Raw genomic sequence first — 26,155 nt, forward strand, 5'->3', positions numbered from 1 at the left:
GCGCTGAGGGGAGAGGGTGCTCTATAGTGCGGATGGTGCTAGCTTAGGCAGGGGAGAGGAGGCGGGTGTGGGATGTCCTGGTGAGTGTGTTGAAGAAACCTCTAAGGAGAGGGGACACAAAGGCAGAGAGAGAGAGAGAGAGAGAGAGAGAGAGAGAGAGAGAGAGAGAGAGAGAGAGAGAGAGAGAGAGAGAGAGAGTATATATATATATACCTGCATACGAGTACCTACGGCGGGATATCTGCCTGAGGCAAAGGGCTAGCGCGTGACGCTCACCACTAGAGTTGATTAAAGTTCTTTTGTTGATGTCCTCTCCCGCCGCCACTCGTATATGTGGCTTGGTGTTTCCACACCGTTGCTCTCCGATGCCAACCAGCTCCTGCAAGATGTCTTCTGTTTACGGTTGGTTCCAGTCCTCCTATTCAACCATCTGTTAAAAGTCCATTTTCAAGGCTTCCATGGAGATTCCTAATAAAGATTCCCCACTTCATTGGATAGAGAATTGAATAGCCTTTCCATGTCTCTAAGAAGAATTTCGAGTATTTTTGTTCAATGTCTTTCTATTAGATTTTCATGTATTGTTTTCGACTCTGTTGCTTTTTCTCTTATAATCATAGTTTTTCAGATTGTGAAATGTTTTGTTCTTGCTGTCGCGAATAAATCCACCTTTTCTCCCATGAAATTATCTTTTATATTCTTTTTAATCTGTCATAGTAGTTCAGAGGTTCCATTCTCTTTGTTGTACCTGTGAAGTATTATTGAATTCTCTCAAGTTTATCAATTCTATCTTATGTGGCAGGTACCCACAACATTAAATACTTTCATCATCAGCTTCTTTTTCTTCCTTTATGAATGTTCTCATTATCACACCGCTCATTATCTGACTCGCCAAAACAAATTTTGTTTCAGTATGTTCGTTAAATTCTAGTTTCCAATTTACCACGAAGCCTAGATGTTTGACATTTGTTCTGTGTCCAATTTACTACCCTCGTCATTATCTTTCTGTCTCTTTTTTATGAGAGTTCTCATTGTCATACCTCTCATTATTTGCCTTAAAAGAACTGTTTATATATTGTTCTGTTTGAACTTTCGTAAATATGATAACTCGATCGTTGTGGTTTTCTTCACTCTTTATATCTTCTCAGGGTTGGGTCTTTGCTGGAAGTCAGCGGTATTGTGTTAATCGTCCCAAGGCATATTTGCTTAATTTCTTTTTCACTAAATTCCCTTAGGCTTTCTTCTCTCCCCATTTGTAAACTATAGTCAGGTCTTATGTTGCATTATCACTTTGCGTCATGTGCAAAACATCTGACCAAAACATCTCTAAACGACATCTTTAAACGACCCAATTCAATATTTCATTATTTCCTGTTTCATTCATTTATGAGAATTAGTAATAAGAATTAGCACATGTGGATGAGTCGGAAAATAAGATGTTCGATCTGTAATCTCTAGCCAAATATATCCTAAGATATATTTCTTTATGATTGTTAGAAATGACTTAACCATCGTTAAGCATTCCTCCCTTTGACTAGAATTAGGCGTGAAAGATCTAAGTGGAGAAGTCTGGGATGGCTTCATCCTTCGATATTACAAAATAACTGTCGATTTTGCAGTAAAGGTGATGATGGGTCGGGTACTGAGCACTTTCAAGACGAGAGAAGCAAGATCGATGATGTAACATTTTTCAAAGCTATTGTTCTCCCACGAATGATTTACAGTCTTCTGGCAGCAATAACCTTTAGCGCTGGGAAAAATATTGTTGAACTTGTACACGTTGAAAGGTCCCTCACCAGTGAATCATCTGCATTGCTGAAACGAGACCAAAGCTCTTGAGCCGCGCTAATATCAACGTAGACGCAAGAGAGGCATTAGGAATGCGCAGCTTACTTACCTATGCAATAAAGTCTTGGGAAGACGAACTTCAGCTTGCATTCGGAGTTCATTTCTTTCTGAGAGGAGAACAACATATCTAAGTAGAATGGCAGTGGTATCAAATCCAATGGAAGAGGAATACTATTATAGAATATTTCACATGCGTCAGGAAACCACGACACTCTATATCGGGTGAGACACAACGAACATCTTCTAGAGGCGCTTGACCTTTGCAAAGTTTAAAGAAGCAGAGAGTATCTGAAAGGGTAATCCAGATCAAGAAGATTGTACAATAAATGATACATGGAAACATGCATCAACAAGGAGCCTGATGAATCAGTACCTCGTTTAAGGGATCTTGGGCATAGACTTGAGCTGTCACGGCGAGAGACAGGGTCTCCCCCAGAAACCAAGCCTGAGAGGAGGATGGAAGGTGATAAGATGACTTTGGGTGTGCGATGGTTGCTGGAGGGGTGGTGTTAACGCTTCTTGGCGCCTTGCAGACCACTAAGGTATCGATCAGGTGTGTCCACCTCGCTGGAATATTGCCGTGATAGATTGCTGCATAATACGGTTACATTTACGATAGTGAATTATGTATCACGTGTCATGTCCACAGTATATACACACGCACGCGCACATTAGGCCCCCGTGTTCAGCCGAGGGAGGGATCAATGCACAGAAAGAGTTTACTGATCACCGTTACGTGGCAGTGGATTATGCAGGCCTTACGTTGAAGAGAGCTGCTGACAGAGCAATTCATCTGAAGAAAAGTAATGTTCACTGAATCACTGAAATATGAAACTTTTCAGTTCAGTTTCAGAATGATAATTGTGACATAATCCATTACCATTTCGCAGGTGCGACAACATAAAAAGAAATGTATCAGTATTAAATCATATTTATATTTATTTATTATACTTCACCGCCGTCTCCCGCCTTAGCGAGGTAGCGCAAAGAAACAGAAGAGGAATGGCTCAACCCACCCAAGTACACACACATGTATATACACTAACTCACATATACATACATATACATTTCAACGTATACATACATACAATTCTAGGCGCTATTTTTTGTATATCTTTGTGTCTATGTGTATGTACTTGTTTGTGGGTCTGTACCTACGTGCGTGTGAATACATACGTGTTAAAGTTATGGTTCGAAGAGGCGTATTCAACGTGAGAATGATATTACAATATATTATCAAGGTATACACAGTCCGGAACTAATTTGAATCTCAACCCACGCTTTCTCCCTATTCCGGATATGTAATTGGTGTAATTAACTTATGATGACTTGGCTCTGCATTTTCCATGAGTTTTCAGATATCAAGAACTGCAGACGACATTATGGCGGACCTTTGTAATATTCTATTTCTAATTTGTATTATGACATTTTGTCGTCGGATTTATCGAATTACGGGAGGTTCTTTACTTATAACGTTGGCCACCAGAGGGACATCTGGACTAACGTTGAGCGAGCTGGCGTAAAGCTGATGGAATCATCTTTCTACTTGATTATCTCTTAAGTTTTCAATACTTTCCTGACTACGTTTTGGAGGAAGTTATAAGTTTTAATGGTGATCATTTAGATTTACACACACACACACACACACACACACACACACACACACACACACATATATATATATATATATATATATATATATATATATATATATATATATATATATATATATGTTTGGTGGAAGGAGGGTTTCCAAAGGACGAACAAGGGAGGAGGCATCGAATCTCATCTGAGAAGTCATTCTCTTTTCACTTCCCAATCTTCATCCTTATCCTCGTCCCGTTGCTTTGCTTCTACTAGGCGGAATACACGCGTAATACACGCCTTCCCATATATGCACGGCCATGGAGAGTCAACAGAGACCTGAGGACAGGCCTTCCGTCTCAATGACGAGATACCTCTTCCTTATACAAACACCATTGTACCATTGGCTTGACTGCTGAGGGACTGTATTGATCGTGTGTCCTTCAAAGCACTTGTTACAGTACCGAAAGAAGGAGGGGGGTTCACTGCATAGTCGAGCAGTCAGTGGGAAATTAATTTCCTGTTTCTCCAAACCATGATATCAGGGACGACATCAATCAGTGCAGTTCGTACAAGTACAAGAAGTTACTGAATGTATCCTGATTTGTAAGTGTTGAATAGTTGAAAAGGTTTCTTGCGAAATCAGCATTCATTTATTCATAAATTCCACTAGTCGTACGTATGCTAAAATTGCTTTTATGAAATTGATAGAGATAAGCTGTAGTCATGGTGCTTGTCCAAGGGTACTTTTGACTGATTTTTGAGCTACAGCTCCGAGTCTGTCACTTACCCAGTCTGTCCTCGTCTGTGTACTGTTCTTACATGGACGTTGTCATATTCACGCAGTGGGTAGTTGGAATTGAATAGAATTATAATTCTGGCTGGACGATACGTCATAAACATTTTACCAGCATTACTTAGCACACACAAGTATGACGCACGATTGGACTTCGGTATACTGACACCACGTTCGAGTGGCAAATCAAGGGCCATACATGCAATGATTAGTGTGTATGTTCGCAGCATTATGTAAATACCTGAAGAAGGTGTTCAAGATGATATCAATTGGTGGGTCTTAATGCTGGCGGCCATAATAACCCTGCTAGTCAATAGGTCCAGAACTCGTATGACTTAACTGGATATCTACAAAGCTCTCGAATACCAGTAACGATATACCTAGCACTGATTTACGTACTCTCAGAGTACACTGAAATTGCCGTTTTATCGGCTTCGTAAGGCGCAGCAAAGAATTCAACCTCCAATATCATATATCACATAAATCTCCCACTAAGTCATGTTCACTCGTTGCATGACCCAGTTGGAAGTGAAACCACAAGAGAGAGGGACACGTTAGGGATGATAAGGTAATATAAGAACCTCCTCAGGTCAAGTGGATGAGGCAGAGTTCGAGGAAGGATATGCTCCTACCAGTACACACATACCTCACTACATGCCTGGCACTCCACTACCCTCCACGTCTCGCGAGCGTTACAGGGATAGCAAAAGGGTGTGACACGTCGTTACTGGAGTTGTGTTTATTGCCAGGATGTATCGCGTCTGTGTTCGTATGTAACTATTAACCTTCTCTTTTGCCGACCTTGACGGCTCTAATGTGTCCCCCTGGTGCACAGACATTCATCTCTACAATAACGGCCATTCTCTCTCTCTCTCTCTCTCTCTCTCTCAACACGTATAGCACTCAGGCTATACTGCAGCTGAGCTATTGTTGGACATATCCTCATCTAGACCAGGTTCTAAAGAGAACGGTTCCTGCAGGTCGTAGTGGTGGTGGAGGAGGAAGGGAGTTATAATGAAATCCCTCGCCCTAAAGGTAACACATCATTGCATTTCCTGGCTCGCGATATTTTCTCTTGTCATAGAAAACGCTTTGGCAAGAACCAAGTGGCCATTACCCAGGCTCACTCAGGCGAGGCTAACTGTAGGGAGGTAGAGTTGGTTAGAGACAGTGCAGGCAATGACTTACTGTACCCCTCCCTTCCATTAATACGTTGCAAATACGTATACATTATTCTATACGTGAGTATTGATGATGTGGCTATTTAGAAATCATCAGCTACCATGTTACTCTCTTGTGACGAGAGAATGGTTACTTTTTCACTTATGTATACCATCGCACTGACCCCTTATAGCTATAATGTACGCGTGTCTTGTATATCCTTGAGGTAATCAATGCATCGAACCTACATCGGCACTGTGGGTGCTTGTAAAGGCCATATATACAGTGAGATTCGTATATGGTATTAGAATAATCTTGACCAAACTGTAAGAAGCGTTCAAGATTTTTCCATAGGTGGTTATAACTCGGCGATGATAGGCTTAGATAGCCTTGGTAGTTGATGATAAAACCTGTTACCCAGATAGACAAGCTAACCTGCTTTTGATATCCACTTCGCCAGCCTTCAAGCCGATGGAAAGAGCAGAGATTATATGATTAGTGAGTGACTCTACGTTCAACAATGCCTTCATCAATGGTCTGACTTAAGAACAGACGGTCGGAGTCCACAGCGCTGTCCTTATCAACACACTTTCATCGGGAAGTGACTGACTGGCACTGCTTTACCACACTGCCTTCATCACTAGTGCACCACTGTCTCCCCTTCATCACCAGTTCGTAGAATACACGAGGAGTGTCCTTCATCACTTGTTTCCCCCACGAGCCAGTCTGGTTCCCGTTGATAACACTGGTAGTGTGTGTGTGTGTGGGTGTGTGGGTGTGTGTGTGTGTGTGTGTAGCTAACGTAACTGTTTGTTTCTACCACTGCTTAATGGTAGTAGTCGGCTTATTACCGGGAAATGTTGATAGGACTGTTTTGCCCTTAACGATTCCGGTGTTTGTCTGTGTATTTTCCTTTAAATTGTCTATTCGTTCCTCTTCACTGTAGCCAGCCTGGTTGGCTCCGTGACTCCGGCAGAGAATTAATAAGATGCTCGTACTGAGAGCGAGGAGGTCAACGTTACCCCTACGTGGTGTTCTGTACAGATGAGAATGAATGGTCTTCATGTTTCCGTCAGAATATGGTGTTGTGACACACCATGATATGAGAGTGGTTTTGATATTCTAGCTCTCTCTCTCTCTCTCTCTCTCTCTCTCTCTCTCTCTCTCTCTCTCTCTCTCTCTCTCTCTCTCTCTCTCTCTCTCTGCATCTCTCCCTCTCTCTCCTTCCGCCGTCCGATCCCGTTCTATCGCGCTGAGTTCGCCCTCCGTAAAACGGATGGACCCACCCCGGCATTATCCGACCCAATCGGATCGCCCATCTCGCAGCACCAATTCTCCCGCTCAGCACCACAACGGACATCCCTGGGCTTTGCAAAGATTAAGAGGGATGGTGTGTGTTATGGTACGTAAAGACCAGTCCAAGGACGCACCTCTCGTGGTCTCAGGGGGACACACGAGTGCAGTGGGAGGGAGGAAATGCTCTGGATTGCTATAGTGCTCTGCATCACGTCAATCAAGGTGCGCAAGACCTGTTGAACCTGTTTAGCATCCGAGATATTGATAATCTTGGATTGAATTCTGCATAATCGCTCTCTCCGTTGAGGCTTGAGGACTTAGATATATCCTCTTGTATTTGTGATATCTTTATACGTCTAGATATGTGATAAATGATTATGATAACTGTGTGAATGTGATATACTTGGATAAATGATTTATCGCTATCCATCTATGAAAATGCACACACATAAAAAAAAAGAATTCATGCAATTTATGTGACAAATGAAATATTATTATCAGAGATGGCACTAATGCCCCCTTGATAGATTTCTGTAATGGTATTATAATTAACACCACATTAATGATATTTCCTTCAGATTTTTTTTTCACTGCTCGTTAATTTCAATAATATAGATGCCATGACATGCCTTTGTAAGGTATGCTGAAGGTGCAGTACGAACTGACTTTGAAATCAGGAAGGTCTTATAAAGTCTCTTCGTATAGGTTGTAGAATCGAGACATTCATTGATTTCATTCAATTCTGTCTGTGCCAGACTCACATCCTTCACTGTCTTGTTTTAGATACTATTTAAAACATCCCAGTCATCATCAACAAAATCTCTCCCACCCTCGAAGTGACTTTATCACAGTAGATGCAATAAACTGGTTGGCTGACCCACAGTAATTGCAATATACTGGTTGGCTGAGTTCGGGTCCTTAAGGCCGAACTGTGCCCAAGACAGAGAGAGAGAGAGAGAGAGAGAGAGAGAGAGAGAGAGAGAGAGAGAGAGAGAGAGAGAGAGCGTCACCTTGAGGGAGTGTCCGTAATATATACAATCTTGAGGATCCTTCCTCATTACCATTCAAACCCCAGCATTACAGAGCACTATAGCGTATCAGCTACTGTAATTAGGGGGCTCTCCCCATGCCCCATAAGTTAGACGAAAATGCAACGCCAATTCACAGGAGAGAGTGTGAAAGTGGCTCCTTGTAGTTCCAGCTAAGTTCTTCCCCTCGCCAACTCAGATATTCTGGCTCTCTCGGAGTAGCCCGGGGAATGCGACCCGTTCTCAAAGACAGCTGGGTATAAGCGACAGGAGGAGGAGAACTGTTAAGACTGAATTGGACGTAGGTTACTCCACGAATCTCCTCTTCAGTTGCGTGGTTGCGGCTGGTGCTCTGCGTCTACCACACCCTCGGGGACCTGCTTTCAGAGGACAAGTTGCGACTGTCTTTGGGAACACAGGCATCTCCCGGGAGATGCGAACAAAGTGACGCAGGAGCGTAGGTTTGATCAGATCCAAGGACAACACACCAAGCACGAGTAGACATACCAAACTCTCATCTATCTATCTATCTGTCCATATATATATATATATATATATATATATATATATATATATATATATATATATATATATATATATATATATATATACTTATTTATTAAATGTATTCTTAAACGTATCTATAGTACTGCCTTCAGCCTTTTTAATTGGCAGTCCGTTCCATTTGTTCACATTTGTGTTGAAGAAAAAAGGACGTACTTCACCTCATTTGAGGTTCACCGTTTGCCCCATGAGTCTGTACTCATTACTACAAGTAAAATCAGACGATTCAAGTCTAAAGTAACTTGATAGAACAAAATTACCAAAGCCTTGGACAATTTTGAATCCCTGCGTTAGATCTCTTTTTCTAACACGGATTCAAATCGTTCTATCTGCTCTCGTAAGTTTGGTTTCTCAGTCCGGGAATGATATTGGTAGCTTGACATCCTGTCTTCGTCTCTGTTTAATTACGGGTGTCCACAACCGAACGCTGTGTTCAAGATGTGTACGAACCAGCGAAGACTTTTGCCTGCATTAACTTTAGATGTTCACGTGTTCAAGAACACATGAACTCAAACATCTGCATGAGTACAGGTGTTATATGCAATCTGGGTTCAGCATGGCCAACATTTTTTGCACCTGTCAATGAGGGAAATCTAACATCACAGATAAACGGCACATCAATATTCTTATCGCATTGATAATGGAGCCTTTGGCATGTGTGTGAGTGACGTGCAATCGATGGTCGAGCCCCACCACCCAGGGACGTAATCTATCAGGAAAGTGTTGTTATCAATTCCAATCATTTCCATTGATAAAGGTAGTCAGTAGTCATCTGTTTTTGACGCCGGAGTGAAAATGCATTGAGTTATTTTTTTTTTCTTTTTACCTTTTATTTGGTGTTCCGTCTGAATTTCAATTTCAAAGTGTCGTACATGAAACTCCAGTTACTGGCACTGATGTATTCAGTTATTCTGGACGCGAAATTAAAGCGTCGATAATCATCTGGTTAATTGAAATTGATATAATTATAACCGCTGTACGTTTTGAGTTGTCTGCTTGACTCCCATTCTGGAGGAAAGAGTTTGGCCCAGCTTTTCACCCAAGGCTTTAAGGTATTTGGCCAAGGGTGTGGGGATATGTGGCCCACGAAAGTTGGCTCTCTGGCCCAAAGCTAAGGGAGATTTGGCCAGGGTTGTGCCATCTTCAGCTCAGCTAGAGATCCAGGCCATTTGGCCAAAGATATGCGTAATGCAGTTAGAGCTGTGATGTGGGAGATTCGCCTAGGTCTGTGGGATATTTGGTTAGGGCTGGAATATTCTGTTAAGGGTTTGGGTTATTTGGCCAGGGCTGAGGGAATACTCGGCCAGGGCTGTGGGATATTCCCCCATGGCTATGAGATATTCGGTCAGGGCTTTGGGATATTCGGTCCGAGCTTTGAAATATTCAAGTAAGGTTATGAGGTATATTGGAGGAATCTGAATTTTTGGATGAATTTGATCTCATTTTAGTTATACTGTCTGAAGCAGACGCTATATCAGCGATCTTGTATGAAGCAAATTATGTACCAATGGTCGTTCCTGTACGTGTAATTGTGTATGATTCACTGTATTTTAGAATACAGCCAACTGCTGCAAGGAAAATATAGTGCTTCTGAGTCACAATAGCTCCGAATCTCTGATTTTGCGAAGCTACGAAGGCAAATAATGGGGGGGAAAAAAAAACTTTACAGATATGTAATCCCTTTATCATTATTGCTACATCATAAACCTGATTGAATCAATTTTCAACGACAGTGAATCACCATAAACTGGGGTGGGGAAAAAATGGATGTCCCTCCAACTCCATATTCTAAATAAAGCCCGACCGAAATTTCGCCTTGTTTGTGCTGCCATCAGCTCCACCACCTCCCCCTTTCCCCCCCAACCTATTGTCCTCTTGGCTTGACTGACTTGCTTGTTAACTAACGCAAACGAGAGTAAACCTCTGTTGTTGTCCTCTGATGTCATGAGGAGGGAAGAGGAAAATGAAAAATGGGGAAAAAAAATTGTCCTGCACACGCTGTCACATCTCTTTCAATTATCTAGGGACACAATTATTCACCCTTGTCTTACTGACGGGAGCAAACAATTTGCCCGTGAACCTCTGAAATGCTAGAGGTTATATTAGAATGAGTCCCGATGGGAATATGAATTCTATTCTCTGAAAGAATAGGGTATATATATATATATATATATATATATATATATATATATATATATATATATATATATATATATATATATATTCCTATGAGTCCACGGGGAAAATGAAACACGAAAAGTTCCCAAGTGCACTTTTGTGTAATAATCACATCATCAGGGGAGACACAAGAGAGAATATAACATGTTTGGTAAACATGTTTACCAAATGGCGTCCTAGCTTCGTCTCTTCGATGTATATCAACTTACTGTTATATTCTCTCTTGTGTCTCCCCTGATGATGTGATTATTACACGAAAGTGCGCTTGGGAACTTTTCGTGTTTCATTTTCCCCGCGGATTCACAGGAATACCTTGATCACGCGCAAAATTGTGATCCTTTCCAACATATATATATATATATATATATATATATATATATATATATATATATATATATATATATATATATATATATATATATATGCAGACATGACGCTTCCTTGTTTGCTTCCCTTCTTAGGTTTTGTGTCTCGCATTCAGTAACCGTAGACGGTGTGGATTTAGCCACAGGATTTCTTCAAAAAAGGGGATACTAGGAATGCGTTTCATGTGGTGAAGCTTGTCAAAACGTTTTATGAATTATTGCCAAGAAATATGTATTGTCACATTGATCATAAAGATAAAACCATTACTGGAGAAATGAGAGAATAATTCTAGGAGCTCTCTATATATTTTTCGATCTCTAACCAAAGTTCCTTCTCAACGCCATGATTTACATCACAGAAATCTCACACAGACGCTTGCGAATTCTGATCAAGATTTTTAAACATATGTCATTTCGATATATACTCACCAAGTCACACGTACTTCCACCTTGCAAGATCGTACATCTCCCTTCTCGGCTATAGACCCTTGGGTAATCCCATCCCATTTACTGTCAGTATCTCAAGTAGAAACTCACTGCAAAGCCATGCTTCCATCCCCTAGCCACTCAGAACAAGCGGGATCTGATGATCTTAAACTTCAACGTTGATTCGGTTCATGTGTTCATGGTAGTACCTAAGGTCACACGTTGATCGCAGACCCGATCGTGTATGACGAAGTTACTTCAAGGAGGACAGGAACTGTAACCCAAGTTCCCTAATTTAGATATACTAAGACAGGATGATTAAGTATAAGTTCTCGATGCGTATCGTTAAGAAGGAACCCACTAGAGAGTCGAATTTCAAGGACTTATATGCAACAAACGTGTGTCTGGATTTAGCGATGATATATAAAGATTCTAGACTTATTCTCAAAAGCATATGAAATGGGACTGTAGGGATAGACCATCCCAATGATATTGTACTATTCTCGAAGGCTAGAACTGTAGGAATAGGCCATCCCAGTTATCCTAAACAATTTACGAACGTTAGAACATATTAGATTAGTATTACAACTGTCATTTCAGAGCCACTATATAAAAATCAACAGCATTTGACGAAAACCCAACTTTCTTTTTTTTGAGGGGGAAGCAACAACTCCTCCAACGGTATTGCACTGCTATAGGTTATGTCATGAAACTGCGATACTGAAGGTGGACCATCGTTTTACGACAGCGAAAGCAGTAAGCCTTCCCGGCGCTCAGAGATGTTCAGTATCACATGATGTGCTGTTCAGATCAAGCGTTTTGACATTATCCACAGCTCGACTATAACTCGGAAAGTAATTACTTTCTCAAATCTTTTCTCATATCTACGAACAGTTGATCTTTATGCAAAAGCAATGGTTCTCTCCTTTCTCATGCAATGTTTGACAGTCTTTCCATATCAATTCACGATCTCTTCGTGCCATTTCTATGCTTCATGATGAGGCTTGGAGTCGAATGGGGGCTGTTTTCCATGTCGAGGCTTCAAATTGAATTTCAGGGAGGAAAAATTGAAAAGTCGTAGACTTGTAAACACAGAGGGAATATGATTGGGAATTGCAACTCTATATATTCTAGCTGTGCATGAGAAAGAGAAAATATGAACTAATATGATGAAGTAGAATGACTTTGGAAATGTTCTCTACCTTATAGGATTTCATGATATATATATATATATATATATATATATATATATATATATATATATATATATATATATATATATATATATATATTATATATATATATATATATATATATATATATATATATATATATATATATATATATATATATATATATATAAATATATATATATATATATATATATATATATATAGGTTAAAAAGTGAAAACTTCCATTGTTTCCATTGTTTTTTCGAAGGATCTATGCGATCAAAAAACGAAAAAGTATTTTCAAATACAAAAAAAAAAGGAATTGTTAATTAGGGTGATGACATTTCGTTTTGTGTGTAGCAGATAAACAGGTTGTTATGTCAGGGGAAAAAATATAACAGGGAATTATCATAGTGCTCGCTGGATTGTTCGTGAATAGTATATCGCAGAACGCTATTTGTAACGAGTTAGGTGAATCAAATGTATATATATATATATATATATATATATATATATATATATATATATATATATATATATATATATTGGTATTACCCGATTCTGCCTGCACGAAGTGAACGATTGCAAATTGACCATTGGTGAGGCTACATCACTGGGAGTACAATCTCGCAAAAAAGAAGTTCTCTCTCCAAATCAGTCCATCATTTCCCTCTTACTTGATGTAGCGCAGTCTTAAAGCTGCATGAGCTTACTGGAGTGTTCCTACGTAACGTCTGAACCCTCTCAAAGTATGGGACCCTGGGACAATAGTAGGTAATTAAGTCTCTTCCTCACTTATACAAACCTCCAACAGCCAGGGTCGAACCCTTGACCCCTTCGTGGTAGGCGGGAGTGCTACCACTATGATCATTGTGGTAGCCCTCCCGCCTGCCACGCAAAGGTCCCGGGTTCGATCCTGGCTGTTGGAGGTTTGCATGCTATATGGAAACGCGCGTTCATATGCAATATATATATATATATATATGTGTGTGTGTGTGTGTGTGTGTGTGTGTGTGTGTGCGTATAATTTCATTATTCATCACTGATACGTACGTTAACACAATCATCCATCAGGAATCATAATTGTTCGTGAGGTCTATTTCCCTGATCAGTCGAACTTAACTCCATGGCGACGATCTAGATTACCCCACTCAATCTCCCATACAATGATGCCAAACTCGATGTGATATCCTTCGGTGTGAGGGATAATGAACTGCATTGTTAGCAAGATAAGGAAGATGATTGCAAGTCTGGAGTGAGTTGGATATCTGCAGCTTATCTCACTTGACACTCCTGAAGTCAGTCGGACAAGATGAGATAAGAAGATTTCTAAACCTTAAATCCTAATTGTGGGGATAACGCACGCCCCATTTTCAACCATATGTCCTCCTTTGCCCCATTTTCAATCGTGTAGTCCTCATTTTCCGTATGGCGTCAAAATCATTGAACATACGATAGAATTATGTTGAGAAGAAGAGAGTACAGTCGTGAAGAAATGGATGAATAACGCACGAGAATAGATGGATAGATGTCTGACTGCATTGACTCAGGGAAGCAAGGCTAACCAGCCAGCTGGATTGCCTCCCTGGAAAGCACATCTGTATTCACTTATCGACAGAAGGATCTCTGAGAGGGCAAGGGGGCATTGCCTCCTCCTCCTTCTCCAGCAGAATTACCATTGATGACCATTTATCTATGCCATTACCGTGACTCCTCTCCCTCTCTGATTACCCAATCAGAATGGATTACTAAAGACAGAAAAGAACGATCATTTAGTCACAGGTAGGAATCATCCACGTAACAATTGCTACAAGGATCGAAAAAGTTTGCTTGCAAGTACCAAATTCTATTGTTATTGAGCTGTGAGAATCTGTGAGTAAATTGATGTGGGCATCTTTTTTTGGGGGGGGAGTTGCTTGTGAATGTCGCCGTCAGCGTTTTCGTCAGTTCGACGCCAAATTTGCCGTAGCTTACAGACAACGAGAGAGAGCAACAGAGCCGCATGCATTATGCCCCTTGGTAGCGCGTCTCGGTGAAATGTCTGAGCGACATTTATAGGTCAAGTTCCTGACATCAAACGTTGCTATATTTAGAGAGAGAGAGAGAGAGAGAGAGAGAGAGAGAGAGAGAGAGAGAGAGAGAGAGAGAGAGAATACCTTGATTCGAACCTAGCCACGAAGTTCCCGAAAGGGCACGTTGTGGCATTTTTACAAAAGGCGTTTAATATCATGAAAGTCCTATTATCCGTTGAATATAAATGTCGGGTGAAAGGGGAAGACTCAGAATATTTCGATAGTTTGCCAAATGATTATCCAAAGTCATCTTAGATCTGTTATCAAGTATAAAGGGAAAGAAAATTTATATGTTAGAACCTTTGGTGCAATGCAGGAGCAGTCTGTCTCAATTACCAGCTTTCAAAGTTCCCATGATCCCCGTGGAGGCCCAGGGAAAAAAAAAAAGAGAGAGAGAAACACTCACGCTAAGTCTCCCAGTTTTAAGATTTCGTTTAGACTATTTTGTCGCAAAACTCGAAAAAGAGAAGAAGGAGAAGAAGAAGAAGAAGAAGAAGAAGAAGAAGAAGAAGAAGAAGAAGAAAAAAAAAGGACGTAAATCACTTTTCGTAGTTGATAACTAGATGGACTAACGAAAAAAGGATGTAAATCACTTTTGGTAGTTGATAACTAGATGGACTAACTCGTTACAGATCCCGGAGCGGCAGCTGGTCCGGGGCAGAACCCCCCCCCCCCCCTCTCCATTCCCTCAAGACGGAGACATACGTAATTGTAGGAAGTGATGTATTGATTCCTTTCAGTGTTCTGAGAACTTCATTGCCCTCAAGGATCCATAGTTACACATGGGCAATTTCTCTTTTTCTTCCCCCCCACGACTCTTCTACCTTCACTACCTCCATCATATTAAGGTATCTAAAAGCTGGCATCACGCACTATCGGATATCGAAGCGATGAATTCGTAGTACTATCGATTTGAGCATTTCGTCCCACCTTACCTTTGAAAAAAAAGAAAAAAAAGGTAGTGAGGAGATAGATTCTAAATTCCTCTCGCGTTGCCTGTTAGAGTCTGAATGAGCGAAACCCCTTTAACCAGTTGGGTCTCAATGAATCTCTCTTTTTTTCTTTTTTTGCCCAATGCTATTTTGCTCACGAGTTCCGTGGCCATAATACAGAACACAGCTTTGGAGGTTTTGTGAATTCTTTTTTTTTTTATGGGGATAGAGCGTGGGTACCTTTAGCTGCAAATAGAGAGCGAAAGTTAGTAGAGAGAGAGAGAGAGAGAGAGAGAGAGAGAGAGAGAGAGAGAGAGAGAGAGAGAGATGGTTAAACAGAATATGTCAAGAAACAAAGGAGTCTAGGAAGAGAGGAGCTATAGGCCGTTCAACAGAAAACCAGAGGGTCTCAGTACAAGGTATAGAGAAAGACGGAAGGATCAAAAAAGAAGTTAGGATGGAGGAGCAGCAGAGAATCTTTGAAGGTAAATAGCATTAAGATTGTACGACAATTCTGAACATTTCAAGAGTAAATATCCGTGAAAAATGTAGCTGTTCGAGCAAAGGGATTCAGAGGGATAGAGTTGTAGTGGATGACGTGAAGGTATGCGGGACGATGATGCGAGATTTTGTTTATAGAAACAATAGACTTGAGTTTCATACCTATAACATTTGTTACAACACTCACGTTCCCTGAAGGTGGTTTCGAAACGTTAGAGAATTCAAAACTCAACTCGGATTTATTGCTTCTAAAAACCACCTATTCCTATCCTCATTTCTCTTGACGGATGATGAAAAATGAGAGAGGCTAAATGATACGTTCGGGGAAAAGTATTCCTTAGTGGAAAACATTACAGCGCCATCAAAGCGAAACAGGGTCGTGAAGAGGTCTTATAAAGTACTGAAACGGCTACAAAAGTTTGTGACAAGACTACTAAAGGGTTCTTCACCCAAGTTTGGTGCCTGATCCTAAAGAAAGATTTCCATATGTGCTGAAGGAATGTGAGATGTAGTTCACACGCTGCCTGGAAAGAAGCGGGCACTATTGCCAGGGGAATGGAGAGCAGATATCGTGCCAATCTATGAGAAAGGAGGTAGTGATATTGCTTTGCTTTACAGATTGGTCGATGAATGGATGGCTGGCTTAGGCTGTAGTGTGTATATACACGTGAGAGTAAAGGACATGGTACATATATATATACAAGATTGAGAGACGAGGTAACACGAGTGTAATAAACTCTTTCCCCGTAATACACAAATGATATTCCAAATGATATTCACAAATAGTAAAGACACACACACACACACACACACACACACACACACACACACACACACACACACACACCCATGCAGGAACTCGCCACAAACCTCACATTTTCACTCACAATTTTCAGGCATATCATTATTCTCGCTTGCTTTACACCCCGGAAAAAACTACACCTGAATACGTGATCTGGTGGGAGATTGTTCTACTGCAGGGGGTCACAGCGAGAGGACCAGGGGTTAGGACAGTGCTGGCCGAACTGCGTCTCCCAGAGGGAAGTTCTCGAGTCAGTTGAACCTCCGTCCTACGAGCGAGATTAAGATTTATAACGTAATTTTAAGGTTAGGGGAAGAAAAAACACACACATTTCGGTGTTGGGATTAATTTCGCGGTATATTCTTCCTGTGGGTGACACGTGGAAGTCAACAGCTTATGTCTCTGGTTATGAAGTGAAGGGGAAGAATAGAAATTCATTTTCCCCGAGTTGTATTAATACGAACACCCCAAAAACCTAGCGGAGGAAGTCTTGGGGAAAGAAGAAAAAAGAAAAAAAACGAAAGCAGCTTCTTCACATTTTTCTAAGTCCCTCCGTAAGCAAGAAAAACAGGTCGTGGAAACTGGCAGGGGTACAAGACGCAAGGCTTCCGTTTTTTATCATTTTCTTTTTTCATACACATTTTCTTTTTTTTTTAAGTTCAGTCGAATGAAAACGTCGTTGTTCTCGTGATCATTTGTTTGGGTCAATTTTATCTGTGTATTATAGTGATTGGGAATTATAATTTTCCGACATAAATGGGAAATCATCAAAAGGATGTAGTTAAGTCTGCCTATTGGAAGGGATGCTAAACAGATGCGTATTTCGATAGCTTGTGTACAGTGAACTTACGTTGTATTTTGTCATCGAAGTCGGTGTGGCTTCCTGAGAACTTATTTGTCTCCCTCGTTCACTCTCATACCTGATTCTTGTGGAGACGTGAAGCTCCAAGCGCCAGAGCTGCACACTGTAGGATATTTCCCTCCCGGAGTGCGGCAGTCAGAGTGTGCGAAGTAGATACCTCTTGGACTGAATTATCAGCCGTTGTCTCAAATATAGTTCACGGCCACCATGCCGAAGTGGAGGTCGACCCACACCATCTCAGACTCCTGTTAGATCCCCCATTTGCTCCTGTACCCTCACTTCACTGGTACATCCCTCACTCCACCACCAATACATTTTTCACATGAGCTTCATCTATACGTCCCTCATCCCTACTACACGCCTCCCTCACTACCACTCCACCAGAGGCTTCCTCTCGCTTCTCAACCAGTGCCTTCTTTACCCTCCCTCCTGCAGTACCTCCCTCTCCACTAATACTTTACGATCACCCCACCACTCCCCACTTCATAATACGTTCCACCATTATCTTCACTGGAGCCTTCTACCACTTCACCACCACTTCACTAGCAACCATCATCATACCAATTTACCTTTTACCTTACCACTACCACACGACAGTACCTCCACACCCCCATACTTATATCACCTCCCCACCACCACCACGCCAATAAATCTCACACCAGCGCTGCACCCAAACCCTTCCCGTCATGTCTTATAACCAGAGGCCCAACCGCGTTACGCTTCCGCATAAAACTGAGGCAGAAATTCACCAGCGGCAGGGGGTTATCAAGATGCAAATATGGCCCAGGACTGTGAGCCTTTGGGAGTTGGTGCGCCAGGAACTTATTGTCACCCGGTCGCCAGAATGAAGTGAGAAAATGCTCCAAAAAGGGACTCGAGGGGGTCGTGTTGCTCTCATCATAAGCTCTGGCCCGCCCCCCTGGTATCAAACACGGGAGAATGTTTGCCTCCTTAACCAGCAGGAGGAAAGATGACAAGTTAGTCTTTATTACGTATCTGCCGATATCTCCCTCTGTGTCAGAGAGAAAGTTTGCGACGTAGAATGTAGAGATTCCAAGGAAACGTCTTCACTGAGTGAACCAAAAGGTCACGGAGTTTTCATGCGTCTTGAGGTGGATGTAGAAGTATTCAGGAATATAGTCTGAAGACATATCTAGAGAGGTATTTCTTTTTCCTTCGTGTTCCACGTTAAGGTTACTGACTTTACATTTCCTGTTTCACCTCAGATATGTAGTAATCTCTCTCTCTCTCTCTCTCTCTCTCTCTCTCTCTCTCTCTCTCTCTCTCTATATATATATATATATATATATATATATATATATATATATATATACTCTAGCTATAGCCAGGTATCCAGATTATCAACCATCCTATAGGGTAGGATAAAAAGCTGTGTCGACTATGGACCGAATACCGCAGCCAAGATTCGAACCTGTGTAGGTTCGACTCCGGGCGGCCCATGAATTATCTCATGGTCAGCAACCCTGACCACTACAAAACGGAGTTCCATATATATATATATATATATATATATATATATATATATATATATATATATATATATATATATATTATATATATATATATATATATATATATATATATATATATATATATATATATATATATATATATGATTTCTGTTATATGTACTCTGTTTCTCCCTCTCCCTCAATTATACGACCAATATGAGTCAATTCCAGTCCCTTGTTCGCCCCTCTCCTACACACCCTCTTCACAAACACAAACTTTTCTTCCCCTTCTTGAACACTAGCACGACCGCCGCGCCAGCGAGAGGCTCTCTACTCCTTACTCTTCACCAACACCCATTACGTCTACATCACACACACATACACACACACACACAAACTCTCTCTCTCTCTCTCTCTCTCTCTCTCTCTCTCTCTCTCTCTCTCTCTCTCTCTCTCTCTCTCTCTCTCTCTCTCTCTCTCTCATTCACTCCTAGCGCCTAACTCTCCAGTTTCTATACCCAGTCTACGGCTATATCTACGTCTCCTTCCATTGGGGAGGGAATCATTGTATTGATATGAACTGTTTCGTTCCACCTGTGAACGGTGAAGCTTAGGGCTATTCAAAACAGGAGCAGACCATTGGGGCTCATTTCGAAGCTGTTCAGTGATCGTGAAAGACATCAGAAACTTGCATATTAATGAAATCCTCACGAATATCAACACGAAAGCTCCCCAACGAAAACTCTTTCGGTACACATGGAAAACACCTGACCATTAATTCAACGGCCACGATTTCTTTTTTCCCCATTTTTTTTTCTGAGTTTTTGGGACTGAGTTCTCAAACCCGGACTATGAGATCATTGTTCCAGGGCTGGACGCGTGTGTTGTTTTTCAAAATTCGTGACGCTGGCGACGGCGTGGCGATCAGCTGTGGATTATTTGGACCCTGTGGAGGAGATTCATGCTGGCCCCAGCGTTGCCCTCATCAAGCGAGTTGCTCCAGCTTCGTGGATGTTCTTAAGAACGCTAGGTGTTCTAGACATGGCTTAGGATAACGGGGAGTCGCCGAAGGCTATAGGAATCATGCTAGCCAAGAACTCCTTCAGACAATTTGTTGGCTGGGATGGTCGTGACACAAGGCAAGAGCTGCCTCATGCAAGACCATCCTCAGCCAAAAGTCCCCCCGTGCCATGAGGTGACACACTTAGTGTTGATATAGCGAGCAACGCCCTTGGCTAGAACCTCTCTGAGCCAGAGTTGGACTTCGATATGACCTAGCCACTCAAGAGTGACTTAGTCACAAGTTTCTACAGAATACATATGCTCAAGTCAAGACTTAAGAAGCAGACTTACCAAAGGGTTAAGGTAGCTAGATGTTCAGGACATGAGGTGTCATTACACATAGATGCAAGCTGAACTAAGTGAAAATTAATCATACTATAATGTGACAAGTCAGTAGGTAAGCTACCTGAGACATAACCAGGCCTGTCATAGACGGGCTTTGGTACACACTAGAGCAAACTTAACCAAAAGCTGACCAAACTTGTCAGGGAATTAAACTAGACATTCCAAAAACTGTCCATCCTATTTTTTTTTTTTTTCGAGTTACCTTAGCTGATATATGCACATCCCTGGTCAGCATTCATTCTAGCCAAGATCGGTCCTTCAAAAAAAGGCTTTCCCAGCCAATTGTTGCATTGACTAAGATCCAACCAAACCAAAAACAGACTTGGACCAGAAAAAAAAGGAAGCTGGCTCCACCCACAGACCTGACCCATATTAGAGTAAACCTTACTCACACCATCGCTTCACCAAGAGTTACTCTAGCCAGAGATTACGTCTAACGGAAGAGTTCTTTTGACCTGAATAGCTAAGGCGACCAGACGTCTTCCTCTGCTGGGTCACTGGCAGCCAGAGGGGAAGAACTCTCCACCACACATACTGTAATGTCACTTAAGGTTCTCATCGCCCGTCAGTGATGTGCTCCCTCATTTTCCAAAGTGCCATTCACGCCTGAAGTATCCTCTCCTTGACTGACTCTCCCTCATTCAGACGCTCCCTGACTCACTATCCACATTCTCCCTCGCCCCTCATACATACACTGATTCCTCCCTGACACACAGTATACCTCACCTCTCGTTCACACTCTCCCTCAGCCCTTCACCTACACCCTGTCCATTCCCTTACCCACACGCTCCCTCGGCTTTCATCCTCACATTCTCCCTCACCCCTTACACTCACGCGTTCCCTCACTCCTCACTTACACCCACCCTCACGCCTCACATATCCTCTCGTGGTACACGTATATTTTTTCCTTATCCTGACGTGTCCCAAAAGACGGCATGAATATGCATTTTGACGGTAGACGTCCAGGGGTGCGTGTTTGGATGATCGTATTATGATGCATATGGTAGTATACATACACTAGGTAGGACGGGGCTCCGTGCGTATCAGAAGCGGTTTTGGTTGGGACCAAAATACTCCAGGGTGGGTCGAGAGGATTCCATGCAGGGGACGAGAATATCCCAGGGTGAGGAAAAGAATATGCCATGAAAGGACAATAATATCCCTAGTGGAAACAAGAATATCCCAAGGGGAGGGCAGGAACATTCCATGTTGGGACAAGACTACCCCAGGTAAGGGCAAGAATATCCCTAGTGAGGGCAAGAATATCCCTAGTGAGGGCAAGAATATCCCAAGTTAGGACAAGGCCACCTCAGGTTAGGACAAGAGTGCCCCAGGTGAGGACAAGATCACCCCAAGAGGGAATATTGAAGCTCCAGTGTGGGGGTAAGAATATTCCAGGTGGGATAAGAATATCCCAGGCAGGGATAAGAATATCCCAAGCAAGGTTTCATGGTTGCTGTAGAGAACCATTGTGGTTCTCTCGGGGCTGATATGGGTGTGAATTCCCCCAGCCACTCTGTCAAGGGAATGGTCAAACCCAGGACGAAGGACCCTCCGGACTCTTACTAAGGGCCTCACAGGACTCACGCTGAGGGCCTCACAGGACTCGAGGACTTCTCAGGGTCACATTGAGTGACTCACAGGACTCACGCTGAGGGCCTCGCAGAAATCACATTGAGTCACTCACAGGACTTGCGATGAGGGCCTCACAAGATCACGTTCCATGACTCACGTGACTCATGCTTGAGAGACTCACTGTACCGCGCCACCTTACGTCAATACCGAGAGGCACGAAATGCCCCGCAGACCAGGACACACTGAGGGCCTTGCTTACCGCTGCTGGCTCGCCATAATTCAGACTCTGGTAGTGTCTCTCGCCGCTACCTTGATCTTGGTCATGTTTCCCACATCAACATTCTGACGAGGGTCCATGATCGACGTATAAAATAAGATATTTTCTCAATATATAGAATACGATTCGGCCTTATGATATAAAGTGGTTTGGTCTGCAGAATATCGAAAAGAAATGCGAAATGGATTAACTGAATATATTTTCGAGTAAGAAGAAGGTGGAGTAGACTTCACAAAATGCAACAGCTGCCTATGGTGTATGTGGTCGACGGAGGGACATCGAAGTGGGTGTGCTTGAAGGAACCGCCTGTTAAACTTCTACTGCAGAAACAGAAGTGAGGATTACCCCGCGACCGTTCCTCAACCACGCATGAAACCTGGGGACAAGTGAGGTGGTATGAGCGAAGGGATACGCGAAGGATCAAGAGGCTCATGGCATTTGAGGACACAAGAAGGGGGGCGCAATGACCTACGTCTGGGGCAATGTCCTAGGTCTTCACAGCCACCAATACTCACTCCAACATAAGAACCTCCTCAGTCTACTGTCCCTCTCTTCCACCATATCCAGCCCATTCAGTCTCATCATTACCCGTTCCCCAGCACTTTTACCTCCCGTTCCATCACCATTACCAAGTACTCTACCGCTGCGACCATCGCCCACCATCTACACCACCATAACCAACTATTCCATTACCATCACCACCATTCCCTGAGTGGCATTGGTAGCGGGAGGGTGAATGCCGTGCGTCTACAGGCTTCGACGTACGTAGCTGCTGCAGCTTACACTTTTGGTTCTTGTACTTCGTCCTGCTATGATTTCGGCACTGTGTTGCTGTCAGTTACAATCAGGTGACTACTACTTAATCCTAATGCCATTTGATACTGAACGATCTCCAAGAGCAACGTTTTGTTGAAAAATACGTGGAAGATTTTTTTTCTTTGGTCTTTGGTCTCATCACACTTTGTTGAGCCAGTTGGTCGTTCATAACAAAGTCCTTGATGTTCAAATAGAGACGCTTGTAAAAAAAATCTGTCTTTTATTTATCATTAGTTCTTTTTAGATTAGATACTCGTCTATACTCTATAGGCCATGAGAGAGAGAGAGACAGCCATAAAGATATTCTATAGAACATGTCAGTGAAAGTAGACTATCATACGATTGCTGTCTTACTTGTCATCCCAGACTCCGTCTACATTCTCATGGGAGATGGATCAAGTGCCTCTGTCCATCAACCTGTCAAATGGCAGAGACGCATAATGCCTCCGGGGAGGAAATTAGCTCATGTCTCGACACTGATATACAAGAGCTGACTTGATGGAAACAGCGTCACGTACATTACTGTAAATGAAGTTTTGAGGTAACCACATAATTAGTCGGAAATAATTGCGTTTCAGATATAATTTTTCCTCACACGTAATTGAATCTGTTGAGGAAGTGTCAGCCAGGTGTATGGTTTAAATGAGTCCCCGTTAATACAGAAGAGAAAGGCTGGGTTATATGAGGTGATATATCATAGCATTTACAATACTACTTAATGATATCAGAACCATTGATGGACATGAACAAGAAATACCAAAAGAAACTCTCACGTGATTTTGATTTTGAACCGAAAGTAACAAGCGTGTGAGAAGAGAACCTTAGGGCAAATTGAAAGACAGCCTTCCACTCTAACGAACAAGAAATACCAAAAGAAACTTTCACATGATTTTGATTTTGAGCCGAAAGTAACACTTGTGTGAGAAGAGAACCTTTTCACATATGTCTTCAGTAGTTGCTTAACGAAGCAACGTTAAAAGTTCGTTGTACATTGTTCAATTGGCTTCCAGCATCCAGGCTTCAGGTGATGGAGTGACCCAGGTCAGGCCAGCGAGTCGTGAGAATGACTTACCTGCGTGATCTGGAGTGGTGACCAATCAGGCTCTCCCTCCAGGTCCCAGGTGAGGTTAGCGGGCGGTCTTGACCCCGTGGAGATGCATCTGACCTCATGACGAGTCCCCGCCTCCAGGCCTCCCTCCACTCCAGTGATGACCACGGAGGATGGCTCCACTGTTTTAGGAAGGAGACGAAGACAGTGTCATTAATCACTTCAGTTCGTCAGAGAGAATGTCAAAGGCATTGGTTAATCTGCAAGACATCTAATTGATCAATAATCAGCTGAAAAAAGCTAAGATATACCAGTAAGATTCATCTGTAGTATTCGTAATATACGACATGAGATTATACGACACTAACCTCGTGTCGTAATTTCACGTCCCCTATTGTCATGCTCTCCCACAACACAGAATAAACCATCAGTCCAGAAAATATTTCAAATGATCTCAGCTTCATAAATAGATGAGTCTAGTTGGTCACTCATATTACTATCTGATGCACGAGTAGAGAACATACTAGAGATATCGCCTGATGTGACAGTTATGGAACTACAGAGATATGTATGATGAAGATATGTATAGTGAAGAATATTGCATTTCTAGAACTACAGACGTATACTCAGTCTCTTCATAGAATATTACGTTGCTCCTGACGTATGTCTCGCTCATATTATGAAGTGGTTTTCTTAACACCTGTACTGCTAGTTACAACAGTTTAGGTAACACTTGTTCTGTCGGTATTCAAGTGGTTTTCCTGACAAATGTCTGGCTAGTTTTGGCAGGTTTTTCTAACATCTGTGTTGTCAGGATTAGCGAGTTTTTCCGGCATTTCTCCTTCCGTTATTAAGCGGTTTTTCTAACATCTGTCCCGCCGGGTTTTTTTTTTACAGGGTTTCCTGGCACTTGTGCAGCCCGGATTGACTGGTCCTTCTGACACCTGTCCACCCGGGAATAATCGGATTACCTGACGATATTCCAACTGGAATTGACCATTTTGACACCTGCCATGTCAGTTTTAATTGGCTTTCTTGACACTCCTTTCCACTGGTAGTAAACGGATTTCCTAACACCTGTCCGGCCGGTTTCAGATGGTTTTCCTGACGCGTTACACTGCATAAAAAGCTGTGGTTACCGGTAATGGCATTCGTTAACCGTAAAATGATTTAGGATACAAATGGCTACTAGTGCCTATTAACCGTAAAACGATTTAGAACGTAAATGGCTTTTAAGAAAATCCACTTTGATGGCTTATTACTTAAATTCAGTTTTTAAGGCTATGAAATTCTACTTTTTTCATCTAAAATCTTGTAGTTATGGAATTTGAATCTAGGCTACGAGTATACATCAAGGTTTGGGCAACAGAACGCATATGATTCTACCATGAACCCTAGAACAACATGGAGAGGGATGGGGTTTCCACTTGAGCTAGTCTCCAGCTGGTAACAAGATGCCTGAACTTTTCCACAAGCGAATTCTCTCCTATTATTGAGCAACTATGACCTCCTGTCATATGTCAGAGTTTGGCCAAAAACAAGAACGTTATTTCTATTTATACTTAAGAACTGTACATAAGATGGGATCCCGCTTGGAAGGATGCAACTGAAATCCTCGACACGGAAATTCATCCCATGGTAGCGACCGGAGGAGGGCGGAAGGAGTACGTAGATATGGTTGTGGCTAAGGCTCCTCCATCTCTGGCGTCTGGGAGACGAAAGACAACCCTCCTGCTGCTGCTGTTGCAGATTTCTGACTGTAATCTGCACTCTCGTCTGTTAAGGCATTTCCATGAGTGCTGTGGTGGTCGGTTTAGAAGCTTGGGTGGGACTCGCTATCTGTTTTTACCCTTCGGCGGTTTATGTGGTTGCTTGAGAGTTAGTGTCACCTGCACGAACTATAAGGGAAGATCAGAGGTTATATGGTGGCTATGATTTCCAACAGCGTCTCTGTCTTTCTCGCCTCTGTGTTCTC

General features: G+C 42.2%; 1 protein-coding gene and 1 long non-coding RNA gene across 3 annotated transcripts in view; one reads left to right on the forward strand and one right to left on the reverse strand.

Annotated features, from left to right (window-relative positions):
• LOC139765130 (uncharacterized) overlaps positions 1-26,155 on the forward strand; it is a 399,762-nt gene that overhangs the window by 66,972 nt on the left and 306,635 nt on the right. The gene's annotated exons all lie outside the window — the stretch shown is intronic.
• The window catches only part of LOC139765129 (uncharacterized), a 630,861-nt gene that overhangs the window by 58,513 nt on the left and 546,193 nt on the right, over positions 1-26,155 (reverse strand). For both annotated transcript variants that reach the window (XR_011716582.1, XM_071692325.1), the window contains exon 8: positions 24,205-24,362. Coding sequence is in view for 1 of the 2 variants with exons in the window: in XM_071692325.1 (XP_071548426.1) it covers positions 24,205-24,362 (158 nt within the window). In the remaining variant the exon portion in view is untranslated. The remainder of the gene's footprint in view (positions 1-24,204; positions 24,363-26,155) is intronic.

Source organism: Panulirus ornatus, chromosome 52 (genome assembly GCF_036320965.1).
Source record: "Panulirus ornatus isolate Po-2019 chromosome 52, ASM3632096v1, whole genome shotgun sequence".
Classification (NCBI taxonomy): domain Eukaryota; kingdom Metazoa; phylum Arthropoda; class Malacostraca; order Decapoda; family Palinuridae; genus Panulirus; species Panulirus ornatus.